Source organism: Mauremys reevesii, linkage group 9 (assembly GCF_016161935.1).
Source record: "Mauremys reevesii isolate NIE-2019 linkage group 9, ASM1616193v1, whole genome shotgun sequence".
NCBI lineage: Eukaryota > Metazoa > Chordata > Testudines > Geoemydidae > Mauremys > Mauremys reevesii.
Genome location: NC_052631.1, coordinates 64266050 through 64281485, shown reverse-complemented (window position 1 = coordinate 64281485; position 15436 = coordinate 64266050). Strand labels below are relative to the sequence as shown.

At 45.8% G+C, this 15436-nt stretch overlaps 1 protein-coding gene across 1 annotated transcript in view; it reads left to right on the top strand.

Moving 5' to 3' along the window:
- The window catches only part of GABRQ (gamma-aminobutyric acid type A receptor subunit theta), a 93063-nt gene that overhangs the window by 29353 nt on the left and 48274 nt on the right, over nucleotides 1-15436 (top strand). The window contains exon 3 of the mRNA XM_039486901.1: nucleotides 4282-4349. Within this exon, the coding sequence (XP_039342835.1) occupies nucleotides 4282-4349 (68 nt within the window). The remainder of the gene's footprint in view (nucleotides 1-4281; nucleotides 4350-15436) is intronic.

The window sequence follows — 15436 nt, the reverse complement described above, 5'->3', positions numbered from 1 at the left end:
CACAGATCAGAGAGCATCATAACATCAACAAATGCCATGAATACTGGGTCTGCTTCCACCACCCAAACTCAAATAAAGTAGCCCACGGCCCTCTCTATTAGCCAAAAAGTGACACAGATAATGTTTTTTTAATCCTTTACCTCTTGTATTAATCCCACCTGAGATTATGAACATTGGCAGAGTTGTATTTATTGTGCACAATGGATGTCCTTTGTTTATTTTATTTATTTACACTTCACTCAAAGCTTGGACATTGGCGGTAGATAGAAAATGAAATGAGACAATTTACAGTTTCATCTAGTGGCCCGAGCAGGGACTGGGCCCCATTGTGCTTGGTGCAGCACAAATATATAGTGAGAAATAGTGTCTGCCCTGACGAGGCTGAAACCTAAATAGACAAGTCCTGCAAAGGACAGGACAGGAACCCCAGGAACAGAGAAGGTGAAATGACTTCACCATGGCCACACCAGGGATAGACCACAGCTCTCCTGACTAATGGACTGGTGCCCTGCCAACTGGACCACATTGCCCTTTGCTACTTCAGTGACGTACCAGCCTCTCCTGGCTTCTTCCATGCCCTTGTGTGAGGGGAGTAATTTGTTGCCATACTTTACCAACAGCCCATTATCCCCATATGAGCTCAGCTGTGCTGGATGGTGCATTGGGATGGGGGCAAGGCAAGGCTGCACTCATTCCCCACCCCACCCCACCCCTGCAACTCCCGCATGAGGGGCTGGAGTGAGTGGGCGCTTAGCCCTGTGTGCTAGCCTTAAGGTGCAGGTAGCTCGTTCAGGGATGTGAGCGGAATTCTCATTCCCCTGCCTGGGCGTGTCCTCCACTTCACAATAAGCACATGAGTAATCCCATGGGGGCAAATTCTGATGCTGAATAATACCTTGGTGTATGAATAGCCAGTGGCTTGTCATGTGGGTTAAAGGGCTACTGAACCAAAGCAAGGATATCAGGATCAGATTTTTAGCCACTTTGTAACCCCCTGCTTTTGGCAGCTCCTCTCCATCCCTTGCCCCCTGTGATGTGACTCAGGCATGCTCTCTGTACACAGATTTCACAATTGCTTCCCAACCCCCCTAGGAGACAGACCCCATAAATCTTCATCTTTGTATTTCCAAAGAAGGATGCAGGCTTCTTAAACTGTTGGGTTTGCAAGCTGGTGGCCTCAAGCAATTAGAGACGTCTCCCACTTGGCATCCCAGTGACTAGGCTGGATGGTCTCTGCAGCCACTCACACCGGTGAGCTGGAGATCTCTCTCTGGCTGAGCCCATAGAAGCTGTGCTACGCTCAGCTCAGCTGGAAGTGGCGCTTTGTGGATCTTAAATCCATCACTCATCTTTCTTAGAGCAGGGATTTGGGAGTCAGGAGTCCTGGATTCTATTCATGGCTTTGACACTGAGTCACTGCATGACCTCAGGCACTCAGATACCATGGTGATGAGCGTGGCATAAATGCCTAGACAGATAGATTAGATTAGATAGACTTTGTGCGTTTGACAGCTCTTTGTGTAGCGTCATTGTGAGTTTCCCCTTATAGTCAGTCAATTTCCTTTGTTGTTTCTGTGGGTCTTTCATGTGGAAACAGGGGAGAGAAACATATATATATTTAGATGGCAAAAACTTGATTGTAAAACCACAAAACTTGTCAGTGTGTATGTGGGAGCGGGAGGTGAAGGGGAAGGAAGTGGAGGTGGTTGGTGGCAGTGGTAGGACCTTTGAAAGGAGAAGAAACATAGACTCATAGATTCCATGGCCAGAAGGGACCATTGTGATCATCTAGTCTGACCTTCTGTACAACACAGGCCAAAGAACTGCCCTACAATAATTCCCAGAGCAGATCTTTTAGAAAAACATCCAAGTTTGATTTAAAAATTGCCACTGATAGAGAATCCACCACGACCCTTGGTAAATTGTTCCAGTGGTTAATTACTCTCACCGTTAAAAATGTACACCTTATTTCCAATTTGAATTTGTCTAGATTCAGCTTCCAGCCTTTGGATTGTGTTAGACCTTCCTCTGCTAGATTTAAGCAGCATAATCCATTGGACGGCAAATGAGACTAGGGACTCCGAAAACCGGGCCTTCTATTCCTGGCTTTGCCACACACCCGCTGTGTGACCTTGGGCTAGTCTCTGGGCTCTCTCCCACCCTTTGTCTATTTATATTGTAAGCTCTAGGGGCAGGGACTATGTCTTGCTATGCAAATGTATAACCACTAGCACAGTAATGATAGTAATAGCCCTGATTTTAGCCGGTGCTCTCGTAATAAAAAATAGTGTCAGGAAACTGACAAGAGAATGATTTTTTTTTCTTATAAAGCCTTTCCTTGTGCTCCTAATAGCACCCGATGTGATTAAGACTGAAAGGGTTTTAAAAATTCACCTGACTTGTCTCTGCTGAGGCTGGCTATGCCTTTCACACTTCACTCAGCTTGACAGGTGAGGCTGACAGGTCAGCTCTGTGCTTGCCAACCATGGGGTGGCCAGTTAGTGCCCCTCTGTGCTGTTGGTTTTCTGAGTCAGGCAGACATCAGACTGAGAACTCACCCACTCATTTCAGGCAAACAGCCAGCAGTCTGCTGTCTGTATACTTTAAAGTCCAGCACTGCAGCGTGAATGGCTGATCCTGCTGCAGAATGTCCAACAAGCTCTGAATCAGAGAGGAAAAAAATACTGTGCTGTCTCTTTAAGGAGATTTGCACTAATTACAGTAGTTATTGATTCTGATGTTTTAAGTGTTATTCATATCCCATTAAAGGATAATGTTGTCTAATTTACAGGCATAGGGTCTCAGTAACAGCACACCCAATCACAAGGAAGCCTTAATGACACTACTTTCCTATTTCTGGTAACACACAATTAATATATCATTTCATTTCCAGTTTAAATGCCTCCCCCCACCCCCATTTGCTATTTTTTTTAGTTATTTTGTGATTATCTGTAAATATTTCAGCACTTGGAGCTGCTAATGACTTGAAGGAAAAGTCAACATGGTGTGTGGCAAAATTTCCTGCCCCTCCTCTTCTGGACTCGTGCAAGAAATCACTCAGTACAACACACACAAGAAGAAGGACCTGATTTCTTGGGGATGGTGCCCACTCAGAGGGGTTTGGATGGGGGTGGAGACTAGAACCCACTAAGACTTTGATCACCTAACAGGCAGATGGTCTCCTCTAGCTGGCCACAGTTAGAGTAGCAGATCCTGTTTTCTCTCTGTGGGCCTAGCTAATAGCCAGCAACATCACATTTACTCACCTATAGACACAAATCCATATGTTAGAAGTGTTGGCCTTACAGAGAGCACTAAGGTATTGGGCTAAAGCACTACAGTTTGAAATCCTGCCATGTGGGGTTAGCAGTGTATATAGTAGGACGTTTATTTTGTATATGGTTACAAGGGGTTATGTGCCAGGGGAAGGGACCTCTGCAATCCTGGGAAAGTTATGTTCTTCTCATACCCCCATTCTACACTGTCCAGTCAGGCATTGGCTCTTTATCCACAGGTGAGGGTGGCTTGGCCGCTGAAGCCTCCTGGGGAAGGGAGTATCTCAGTTAACCACTTAGTCAGCCAAAACACACCAAAAGGCGTCCATACAGCTCATTGGCCACGAGGGCAGAGCAAGACGGTACCTTGTTGCCAAGCAGATTAAGTTTGACGATGAACTGAAGTGCAATGCTGCTCGGAGAAGTGACTGTGAAAAACGGCATCAGCTTCCTCCACAGATCTGCTCCCTGCGTGTCCAGAGGCCTGTCTGCTGTCTGCACTGACTAACATACGGTTTAAAAATGGTTAGCATTGCAGAGCCGACTCCGTGAAGAGGGAGTGAGCTGGAGTCTAGTCCCTCTTATGCCGCAGTGGCAGTCTTGTTTGCTACATTCCAGTTATGTGGCCAATCAGTTACACCTATGCAAGCCCATGGCCGAGCATGGGATCCTACAGGTGTCACTCGGGGCAGCACTGGAAGGCAATGCGGCTACACAGGTGTCAGTGAGGGCATCATTTGGTCTGCAGAAGTGAATTATTAGTGATGAAGGAAAGAATCCAGCTTCTCTCTCAGTTCCCAGGGTGAATTTGCAGGGCTGGCAGTTAGAAAAATCCACCTTTTCCCTAGTAAATTGGGCACTCTTGATGTGGAAAGCCTTTCAACCCAGTGGACCTTGTACCTTCACTTTCCATTGGTAACTTCATTGCCCAGTAAGCTGCACTGCTGTGTGTGGGCAGCACAGCTGGAGCTGTGTACTGTTCTAACCTGGGCCCTTTGTGTTTCAGGTAACCCTGTTACAGTGGGAATGAGCATCCATATCTCCAGCATTGACCAGATTTCAGAAGTCAACATGGTAAGTCCAAAAAGAAGCAAAAAGCCAACAAACTTTATCCATCTTCCAGTGAGAGAGAAATCCAAAGCTATGGCTACTTAGAGTCATTAGAGCGACAGGAGTATTTTTTTTTGCAAGAGTTTGGGAGCTAACATAGGAGGGGTGGCTAAATTCCAGTGTGTGTAATTAAGTTTGGTTTCTCTGCATTCCTTCTGCAGTTATTCTTCATTTTCTCTCCCAAAATTGTGTTATATTATTGGTGGTGTAGACTGTCTTTCATGTTCCACTCCAGAGGTAGTTGCATTTCTGTGGCAGGTGAGGGATATACAGAGTAAAGTGATTAAGGCTCTTCCTGGATAAAACGTAAGGTGTTCATGTGTCATTGCTGTGTATGTAGCAGGACCAAAACAAAGAATGGGAGTGGCGTGGGAGTGGGGCAGGCAAGGGTAAGGATATCTAACATCCCTTCCTACCCTCCAAAGGAACGTGTTCCTATCACAGTATGACACATGTGTGCCTCACTCCTCGTTCCCCCTGATTCATGATTCCAGCAGACATGTGCCACTGAGAATGCATATGTCCACCTTCAGCCAGATTGCAAGATGATACTGAAATAAACCTATGTTCCAACATGTGCGGGATCTCTGGAATGTACACCCCATTCTAGATGGTGGATTTTGCCTCTGTAGTGTCTCAGATCATCGAGTGACTGCAGGTAAAGCTGCTAGGTTTCTGCTAAAGTTCTACTACCTATATGAGCACCTTTATTCTGGCTGGATGTCTGTGCAGCACTAAGCCCTGATCTACACTACAGAGTTAAATCGATGTCAGACAGCTTATGTCGACCTAACTCTACAAGCGTCTACACTAAAATGTAGCTCTCTCCAATGTAACTTTCCCACTACATCGACCAAGAGGCATATTACGTGGGTTGATGTAGTTAGGTCAATGCAGTGTCAGTATAGACATCAACAGTTGCTGCCTTTTAGAAGCCGTGCCAGAGTGCCCCACACTGGGAGTTAAATAGATGCAAGCGTCCCTGTTGAAGCCAGGCACCGCTGACACAAGGAGAGTAGTGTGGACGTGCAAAACCGATTCAATTACTCTGATGACTGTGCATTGACGTAACTTAGATTGACTGAATTTTGTAGTGTAGACTTGTCCTAAAACTCTGTGAGTTCTTTGCTACTGTCTGTTAGGCCTCTTAAATGGAGAATCTCTGAGAATGGCTGCTAGTTTAATTGTATCAAATGCTCCATCAAGAGCATGGTGGGGGACCGTTCCTGGGCATCGTAGACATTTCTGCTAGCCTTTAGTGGTTAGACCTCCAGAGAGCAGATGTGTCTGTTTGCTGCTCTTTTCCAGCATCACAGGGCCAGCGGTGGCATTACAAGTCAGCATGTGTCCAATGACTGCTGCTTCAAACACTTGCCTTACGGTGTTTCGGAGACTGTCTGGAAACAAGAATACGCTGCCAGAGATGGAGATGCCTGTGCTAGGATGGGCTGGACTGGTTTAACGTTGGACTAATGGGTTGGTGCTTCTCTCCCTGTTCAGGAAACAGATTCCTGACCCCAGATGAGCTGATCCAGGGGGTCATTAGAGTGGGTGTGGGAGGCATGTATCTCCCCCATGTTTTCTTCCCCACATGCTGGAAGCTGGGACTGGTGACTATCTAGCAATGGGATGGCTGTGCATCCAGCCCTGTGGGCATTCAACAAAGGACACCTAATTGCTGAGATATGAGGAAAAAGTCCCCGCCCTCTGGCTTGGGGTTACCCCCAGGAAGCTTTTCTTCTGGATCTGCTGCTTTTGAAAGATTGTGTTTGGTGGAAGGGTGAAGGAGACATTCACTGGAGGTTATTCCTCTGTTCTCTCGGTTCTGAACAATGTAGAAGAAGCCCAGCCTTATCTAGAGCTATCTGGCCAGTGAAGAGAATTAAAACTTTTGTGTCCCAATGCTCCTGCCCTGTTTCTCTGGGTCTGGACATTCCTGTCTGATTTCAGTGCCCACCAGTGTTCCTGCTCTTGGTGTGGGAGGTGGGATTTTTAGGAGTCGAGGGAGAACACTTTTGTTTTAAATCTTCTCTACACTTGGAACAGCTTGGGCCAAATTCAGCTCTGTTGAGTTGAGTGGGAGTTGCACCCACCTGCATCAGGGCTGAATTTAGCTCATGGTGCATCCATGTTCTCAGATGAAACCACTTGCACTGCAAGTTCTTGCACAGTAAAGCCTTGGAGTGCTGCGTTGAGGTCTGGCTTTGCCATGGATCTGTCTAGGACAGGTTAGATTTCCCTGCAGGTCAACCCTTGGCCTTCCATGTGGTACATACGCTTCTCATTGCTACTTCTAACAGCTTGTCTTGTGGGACAAACTCAAAATTCCAGTATAGGTTTCTGGCTCCCAATGCTGTAGTATCTGAGCACTTTAATGTATGTCTCCTCAAAACCCTACTGTGAGATAAGATGGAGCTATCACCCCCCTGTTACGTGGGGAACAGAGGCACTGGAAGTTAGGCGCCAAAGTGCCTTTGAGAATCTGGGCCTGCATGATTTGCCCTACATCTATGGCAGGAAATTGAATCTAGGCCTTCTGCATCTGGACCATCCTTCCCCTCACTGTGCTAACACCACTTTTCAACCCGATGCAGTCATCCCGCCAAACACAGACAGCTCACTCGCTCCAGGAGAGCAGGCCTTCCACCCGTGTGCCATGTCTGTAGTGTCTCCACTGGCAGACTGGCACTGATCACGTCTGTGCTGGTTCCACATGAGAGGGCACTCCACCTAGCCACACTGACTATGGCTGGTCCATACCAGGATGGACAGTGGCTGTCTGCTTCCCACCTTGGGTACATTGAGCCCTTCTTAGGAGAACTGTCCTACCTGCCTTGATGGGTATGTTGTGTCCTCACTGGAGGGGCATTTCTCTCTCCCATGCAGGGTATGACAGGATCTGGCTCCTGCTTGTTCCTCATACCTCATGTGCTGTCTCCTAGGAATGTGTTCTGCCTGCCTGTCCTTGATATTTTGCAGGACTGGTCTCCTACCTGTGCCTGATGAACCACTCAGACTCTCACTCTGGGAGTGTGGCTTTCTCCTGTGATCTCTCCACATGTGTGTATGGAGGAGGGGGACCCTTGCTGAGAAGTGTTGTGTCTGCCCATGCTGGAGATGCCTGGTTCTCCTGGGGAAGCTCATTGGCAGACATTTCTTCCCCCCCTGTGCTGGCTCTATGAGACTCACTGGAAGTATGTTCTTCCAAGCTGTGACTATTATGTCACGTTCTCAATGTGGGAGCTTTCTCCCTGGCTATGTTGGGGGCTCAGGTTCTTACTGGGTTTAGCATGGTACCCTTGATGGACACACTAAGTATGCCTGGTAAGGTCTGGTCCAGTGGGCAGGGCACCAGATTGGGATTCAGAAGTCCTGGGTGTTATTCTTGTCTCTGCCGCTCACCGGCAGGGTAACCTTGGTCAAGTCACTTTCCTGGGCCACTGTTTTCTCCTCCCACCCTTTGGCTTGTCAATTTGGACGATAAGCTGGGTGAGCAGCATCTCTTAGCTACATGTCTGTAAAGGGTCTGGCATGATGGGACCCTAATTGACATGAGGACCTTGAAGTGCCACTGTAACTTAAAGAATCAGAATGGGAGAGACAGCTTTGAAAGGAGTTGAAGACTGGAGCCATCTTAACAAGCAGACGTTAAAGGAGCCAGGGATAGTTTTATTCACCGTGTGATGTGAGCTTCTGCACTGAGCAGATTTTGACTTCTTGCTCTCTGCGCTGGGTAGCAAATTCCCCTGGGAAAGGTCGGTGTCTCACCCTGGGTCCGGGCACAGGGATAGCAGCAAGAAAAATAAGGCATTTCTCAGCACCGTGTGAGATCAGGAAATAACCGTTCAAGGAATAAATTAAAGGTGCACAAGCGGGGCTGCGTTGCCATGGAAACCAGATAGCTTCTATTGTTACACAACGAGTGCTGTTCCTTACTGCCCCTTGTAGGATAATTAATTAATCCCCAAATATCCCTTTCTGGCACAATGGGTGCTGCTGCTGTGATCGGAGTGCCCCCTCACCTACCAGATCCCTTTGCTGTGTTTACCATCTCTTGGGGCTGCAAGTTGCGGCAGACCGGGCACTGAGAGAATGGTGGTAAATGCTGGAGGTTACTGGATACTGTGCTGTATTACACAAGAAGTTAGTTTTCATTGAGATTCCAGCCAGCTACAGTGCTGCAAGGTAATGCAGCTGTCCTACAGCGATACAGTAGTTTTCTGAGTGTTGTAATACCGAGGAGATGATGCAGTAATATCTCAGAATGGTGGTGGGAGGGGGGAGTTTCCTACGTGCTCTAATGTAGCAGAGGCAATGCAGTTGTGTCTCGGGGATGGAGGCTTCCAGGTGCTGATTTGGTAAAGCAGATTCAGTTGTGTGCTAGTGCTGGAGGTTCCCAGATGCTGTGCTATATTGTAGCAGAAGTGATGGAGTCATGCCTTAGTGCAAGAGGTGCTTGGCTGTAGTGCTGGAATTGTAATATCTTCTCAGAGTCATTATAATTAAAGTGCACTTCTCTGAAAAATGACTGTGGAAAAAAGAACCCCTTTCTGCTCACCAGAGCTGCTCCCTGCATGTATTCAGGCTCCTGTTCTCTGACTTTACTCACCAAAGTAGTGTTTTATTCCTACATACTCCCCCTAGCCTTGCTAAGCCAACTCTGCTAAGACTAAGCAGGAGCTTATTCTGCCTTCTGCATCGTTTAACAGGATTGTTTGCTAAGTTCCGACCATTTACACCGATATAAACACCTGTCCTGGATCCCATGTGCCGAACCAGGCAGGTATTGATTAAGGCTCTGCCGGCCAAATGCAGCCTTCATTTACAGGTGACAATGCAAAGGAAAGAGTCTAGCTTGACTCCTCTCAGATCTCCAGATGGATTTTCAAGGCTGAAAAATGAAATCATATGAAATTACCGAGAACAGCGCTGGGCAAATAATGGAAACACAGTGCTTGTGAATATTGGTAAAGGAAATTTGCTGTATAAATTATCTGCCAAATGTTATCCAACCAGCTGTGACTGAGAGACAATGAACATGGAGCTCCATAATGCCATTTCTGTGGAGTATGGCAGAAGTGTAATATGGCATTAAGAAACCTAGAAATTGCCAGACTGGATCATGAGTCCATTTAGTCTGGTATCGTCTGACAGTGGCCAGTACCAGCTACTTCAGAGGGAGTTGAAAAAACCCAAAGTCAACAGTTATGGAATAATCTATCTATGGTAGAATTTCTCTCCTAACTCCCATCAGTTAGAGGTTGACACTAGCTCTTTCTCTGAAGGTTACTTTTGGAGATGAAATTCGTCTAACGTGTTCTCATGCTGCAATTCAGTTAATCAGGAAGTTAATAAAAATCCCTTCAGCCATTCATGTGTTATCTGAGCATGGGAGTCGGGAAGAGTGGGAACCCCAAACCAGCTGTCAATGCTTAAAAAAAGAAAAGACAATTACCCTCTGTGACTTTTCTACTGGGTCTCCTGCTCTGAAACAAAAATGTGAAGCTCAATGATACAACAAACACCAAAAGCAATATATAAGCACCATGGACAGCACTGTTTAGCTATCCAGCTGCTTTCCCTGTATTTGCAACTTCTTGTGGCTCCCATAATTTATTCATCCCAGGATGCACTCCTACATCTGCAATATTAGTGTTTGAGTTTTTGTTATACCATTAGCTTTAAAATTTTATAAACCTTGGCGCAGGTGACAAGTTGAAAAGTTATGGGAGGGTTATTGTTGCCGGGGAAAGGGTCAGGATGGAGCTTCCCTGTGGAAAAATTTCCCAGCGATGTGCATGAAGATGGTGCGATGTATAGGGTATTTATAGTACATTTGCTTGATGAAGGTGTGCAGTGAAATCAGTTAGAATGGAGGGGCAACAAGGTGCCATGCAGGACTGAACCTGAAGGCAGTGAATATGATCTGGCTGCCCTCTCTTATAACTGCTTAATGCTACACTCTACTATCTGTGTGCATGCTCATGAGAGCGACTGCATCGCGGAGGGCACTCTGCACTATGTCGGTCTGAATTAAGGAAGGTAACATATTCTGTCTGCTATTTTCCAACCTCTAGAAACTTATTTGAAAGCCAAATTTCTTCCTACGAGGTAAAGGCAACAATTTCTATGCAGACGACATTCAGCGCGTTCCCAGTGCAAGTTATAAACAGAGCTGCTTTTGAGCTAGCTGAGTGCACTATACTGAGCCTTATTTTGACATGGGAGATGAGGGTGCACGCGGAATATGAGGGTGCTCAGGATCTTGAAGGACCAGGCCTATAGTTTCTTGATCCTTCACAAACAGGGATAATCCTTTATCTTTATTATGAGCTATCTGTCTATCTTTATTTCAAATGTGCCTATCTCTGTGGTAGTATCGACCCATATGAAGCTTGGCAGTATTCTGTATTCTCACTGGAATGTGCATATACACTTGCTCTTTTGTTTTTTATTATTGTTATTTATTATTATTTTCACTTTAACTTTTGTGTGTGAGTTCCTGCTGCAGTGCTGGATGAGGCTGGGGAGAAGTGGACACTATAAGGAGTGGAGCTATTAGACTCCATAGCTGAGCGGTATTTGATCCATGCACAAAAAGCCAATTGCATAGGCTCAGTCCTATGGCCACACAGAGCTGCTTGCAGGATTGAGGAAGGTGGGGAGGAAGGAAGAATGAATCTGTATGAGAAGGAAAGCAGAGTGGGCAGCTCAGTGTATATATATGACCCCCCCATCTTGAATTCCTTTACAAACCTTTACAAACCTGTCTTCTTAGTAGGCAAACTATCTGGATGAAATCCTGGCCCCATTGAAGTCATTTTGACATTCACCTCACTGGAGCCAGGATTTCATCTTCTATATTTAAAGTCACCAGTGACGGAAAACACCATCATCGCTACAAGGATTCACCAATGGTAGTGATGACCTGACAAAGATTGAGAATCTACAGACCCCTCTGTCCTTTTCAAAGATATAGTTATGAGTTTTTTAGTCACCTCTTTAACTCTTAAAATAGGTTTTCCTCCAGAAAAGCCCACCTAAGGAAATTACATGCAAATAATTTACTAGAAGTAATGTGGGTTAGTCTCTCTGTTCACAGCTTCTTTGTGTCCAAAGGTTTTAGAACATAGAGGAGATGAAGCATTTATGTCTTGGTGCTGGAAGTTCTTAGTGGTCTACTATCTTATTCCAGGATACAAGTAATTCCTGTTGAAGTCATGAATGTGTTCTCATAGCATTCAAGAATTTCTAGCACTGTGACATGACTGCATTACCTGCAGTATATTACAGCACAGCATCTGGGAATTTCTTGCTCAGAATATTAAACATTCTGCTGTAGTATAGCACAGCTAAATGCAGTTATATGCTAGAAGTTATGAGCTGTAATATACTGCAGGTGATGCAGTCATGTCACAATGCTGCAGGTTCCTGGATATGGTAGTGTTGCAATATAGCAGGTGCAATATGCTGCCCTGTCTTGGTGCTGGGGAGGGGTTCAAAGTAGCTGGCCTGTGACATAACAGAGGTGATGCAAATGTGTCTCCGAGGAATTCCCAGATGCTGTGCTGTGATACAGCAGAGGTAGTGCAGTCCTGTCTCAGTGCTGGGGGTTCCCAGATGCTGATATACAATGGGATATTGCAGACATATCTCAAGTGCTGGGCGTTTCCAGACACTGTGCTGTAATATAATGCATCACAGCTGGTATTTTTCTTTGCTTTCTACTGCCAAAGAGCTCACTGTAGTACAACTTAGGTCATGTAGTTATTGTCACTGGTTCAAGTTCTTGGGTGCAGTGCTGTAATTTACCATTTGCTTGTGGATGTTTACTTGTGAAGCCAAGTAGTGGCTATATGCATACATGTAGCCATACCTCTCCCAAAAGAGAGGGCTGACAGAGAATGAAAAGGCTGATCCTGAACAAAGCTTGCTTCCTTACACAGTTGCCAATCCTGCATACTACACCGTCACGTGCACAGCATGCTTACACTCCTGCCATCATTCTCGCATCTCAGTTTATTTTGCTTCTTCTGTACTATGATGACTAATTAAACATCCCCAGCTCTCATCTTCTCCAGCAGTAGGGAGCAGCCGGTGCATGGTGGATTACATCAACAGGGCCACCTGACTACTAGGAGAAATGGGATCTATATGTTTTCCCCAAACCAAAAGGAAGATTGGAGAAATAGGAGGTGGGGAAAACATTCAACTGATTTCTAGACATAGCATCTTAGTGCAGTCTGCCAGGGATCGGAGCATCTTTCTTCAGCATGAGTGCAGTCTTAAAAGCTAAGGGCTAGATGCTGAAACCGTTAATCACGTAGAATCATAGGTGCTGGAACTAGAGCTGTTGGGGGAGGGGTGGAGAGCTGCCGCACCCCCTGGCTTGAAGTGGGTTCCATCATATACAGGGTTTATAGTTTGGTTCAGTGGCTCGCAGCACCCCCACTATACAAATTGTTCCAGCACCCCTGCATCAAATAGTGCCTTCCTCTACTAGCAATCTCCATGATTTCAATGGGCCTTCTCATGGAGTAAGGTACTACACAATGTGAGTAAAGAATCTGGCCCAATGAATGCAACATAAGTCCATTGTTGGAGCAATGTGGAGGAAGCTCAAGTTTGAATAAACACGGTGACTAAATTTCCTTCTCCACTCTGGAACGGGTGATCCTTCGGTACTAGAGCTAGAGTCTTGTGTGGATAGAGCAGGGTGACAGTGCTCTCATTATTAATAAAGCAAACAGTTGTGCGGCATTCGGTACTGCTCCTAATTCACTGGTCTGAAATTGATTATCACACACAAATGTTGATTACATAGAGACGCCCCGGTTTAGAAATTGGAAAATAGGTCAGTGTTACTCAATGACTAGAGAGATCAAGTTGGTAATGCCATACTCCTGACCATTTGAAAAAGGCAGACAAAGAGTTGGTTATGTGTAACAGATTTTCAGAGTAAATCAACTCAATTTCCAGACCCATGCCAAGAGTCTGTTTCCTTCTGTATTTCTGTTTTCTTCCCTTTCTTCTCTTTCATTTCTTTAATTATTGTCCATCGACTTGTCTGTCTAATCCCCAGGTTCTTACAAAATACCCATCACCATGGTACCTATGTAATACTGCTCAAATATTGCCCTCCTGTGTCTCTTCAGATTCCTCCAAATGTCCAACATATCATTTTGGTTTGGTGAAAGGAAGCACCTGCAAAGTTTGGATGCTTTATCTGAACATCATGTGACTGCAAAATTAAGGGTTTCGCTTTAATGTCATTGAGAGTTGCAGGTGGTCCATATTTCTCATGATCCCATGGTCAGGCTCTTAGACTGGAATTCTGTCATGGACAGTGCAATATTTTGTTCCTTATGCAAGTTATCCCAGCTAGAACCAGGCAAAACAAACTTGTGGGGAAATGTAAAATAACGGGGCTGAAAGCTACCGGAACTTTTCTGAAGTCCTTAATAAGTTGGTTCAGATTCTGGACAAGACTTCAGGGGAGCATCATATTTTACTCAAAATGGCTTATATCCTCTATACTGTGAGTCATAAATGTGGCAGCTCCCCATGTTCAGTCCCAAGTGGATCACAGGGGACATTTCAAAGAAGAAAACATGTGGCCCTTTATTTTTCTCTGAATTGGAAATTCATCACACCTTTTGCTTCTGTGCTTCCTGCAGGAATTTATTACAAAGAGCAAAGATTGGTATTGGGATTATATGATTATAGAGTGATACATGTGCATGAACACAGAGAAGGATATGGCCCAACAATCTTACAATATAAACCAGAGAAAGCACAGTGCAACAATTCAAGTGAATGAGGATATGAATCAATGGTAAAGAGACCAGGGTAGGAAATAGGAAATATGCCTGGAAGAAGAACTGGGCTTGGAAGAGGAGAGGGAGACAAGAAGTGGGGTACTGGTCTAAGTATAAGAAGCTGCATGAATGGATGCACTAAACCAAGAGTGGGACATGGTGACCAAGGGCTGATGGTGAGGAAGGGACAAAAAATGCATCGTCAGCCACTACCATCCTGGCTTTCTGCAGCATCCCTCCTCGGAGGATGATCTGAGAACTGGAGAAAAGGATCAGTACTTTTACAGTAGCAGCTGGATTTCAAAGGATCTTAGAGAGACTAAGCATATCAAGTTAGGGGTGGTATTGCCTTATTCCCAATGGAAAACTATGCAGCTACTCTCTATGAGATGCTGAGTATCGTGAGCTTTAAATCAGGGTTTCCATTGCTCTTTGACTAGCTGTGCCTCCTTTGGTCCCAGTGTAAGCAAAGGGGAAACCCCTCTGGAAGATCCACAAATCCAGCTCTTTGCCCTCTCTCCTATGGGCAAGCCCCACATGCCTCTATAGGGCTGAGCAAGGGACAGTTTTGTATTAGACTCAGAGTAAACATCCGCCCACAACCACCTCCATGCTGGAAACACTGATAACACTGGTATGAGAATGTAGCCTCTGTGCCCTGCTCCTGATTCTAACCCCCAGAAATAGCCAGGGATACCTACCAGCCCATGGATACCTGGTAGAGGAGAAGCCTGGTACAGGACTTAGTTGACTATGGAACATATCAGATGATTCCACTCCATCACATAGAACTGAAATTCCTATAGCAACAGTGCCAACTTCACCACCTGGGCCACCAAGACTCAGGCATGTCTGCCTGGAGTAGGGCTGCAGCTGCAGAAGAGACCTGGAATCCCAAAGACAGCTGGTACAGCACCAAAATGGGTAGGATTGGCCTGGGAAGGGGGCATTGTTTCAGCACCCCTACCAGGCAGACTCCTAACGCCAAGCACTAGGAAACCTGGCTGTCCTCCCACCAGAGGAGAGTGACAGAAGTCCCACCAATGCCTTCCCCTTGGTTGGGGGCCCCCACCCTCCTGTGAAGCTGTTTCCATCCGCCCGCATCCCTGGGAGTGAATGTGGCCCAAGATTCTCCAGCCCCCATGGGGTGTCTTAACACTCTCCATGTTACAAGAAAGCTCTTTCTATATATATGTAAATAGTTAATGGAGAAGATCCTCAAGAATTTGTAGC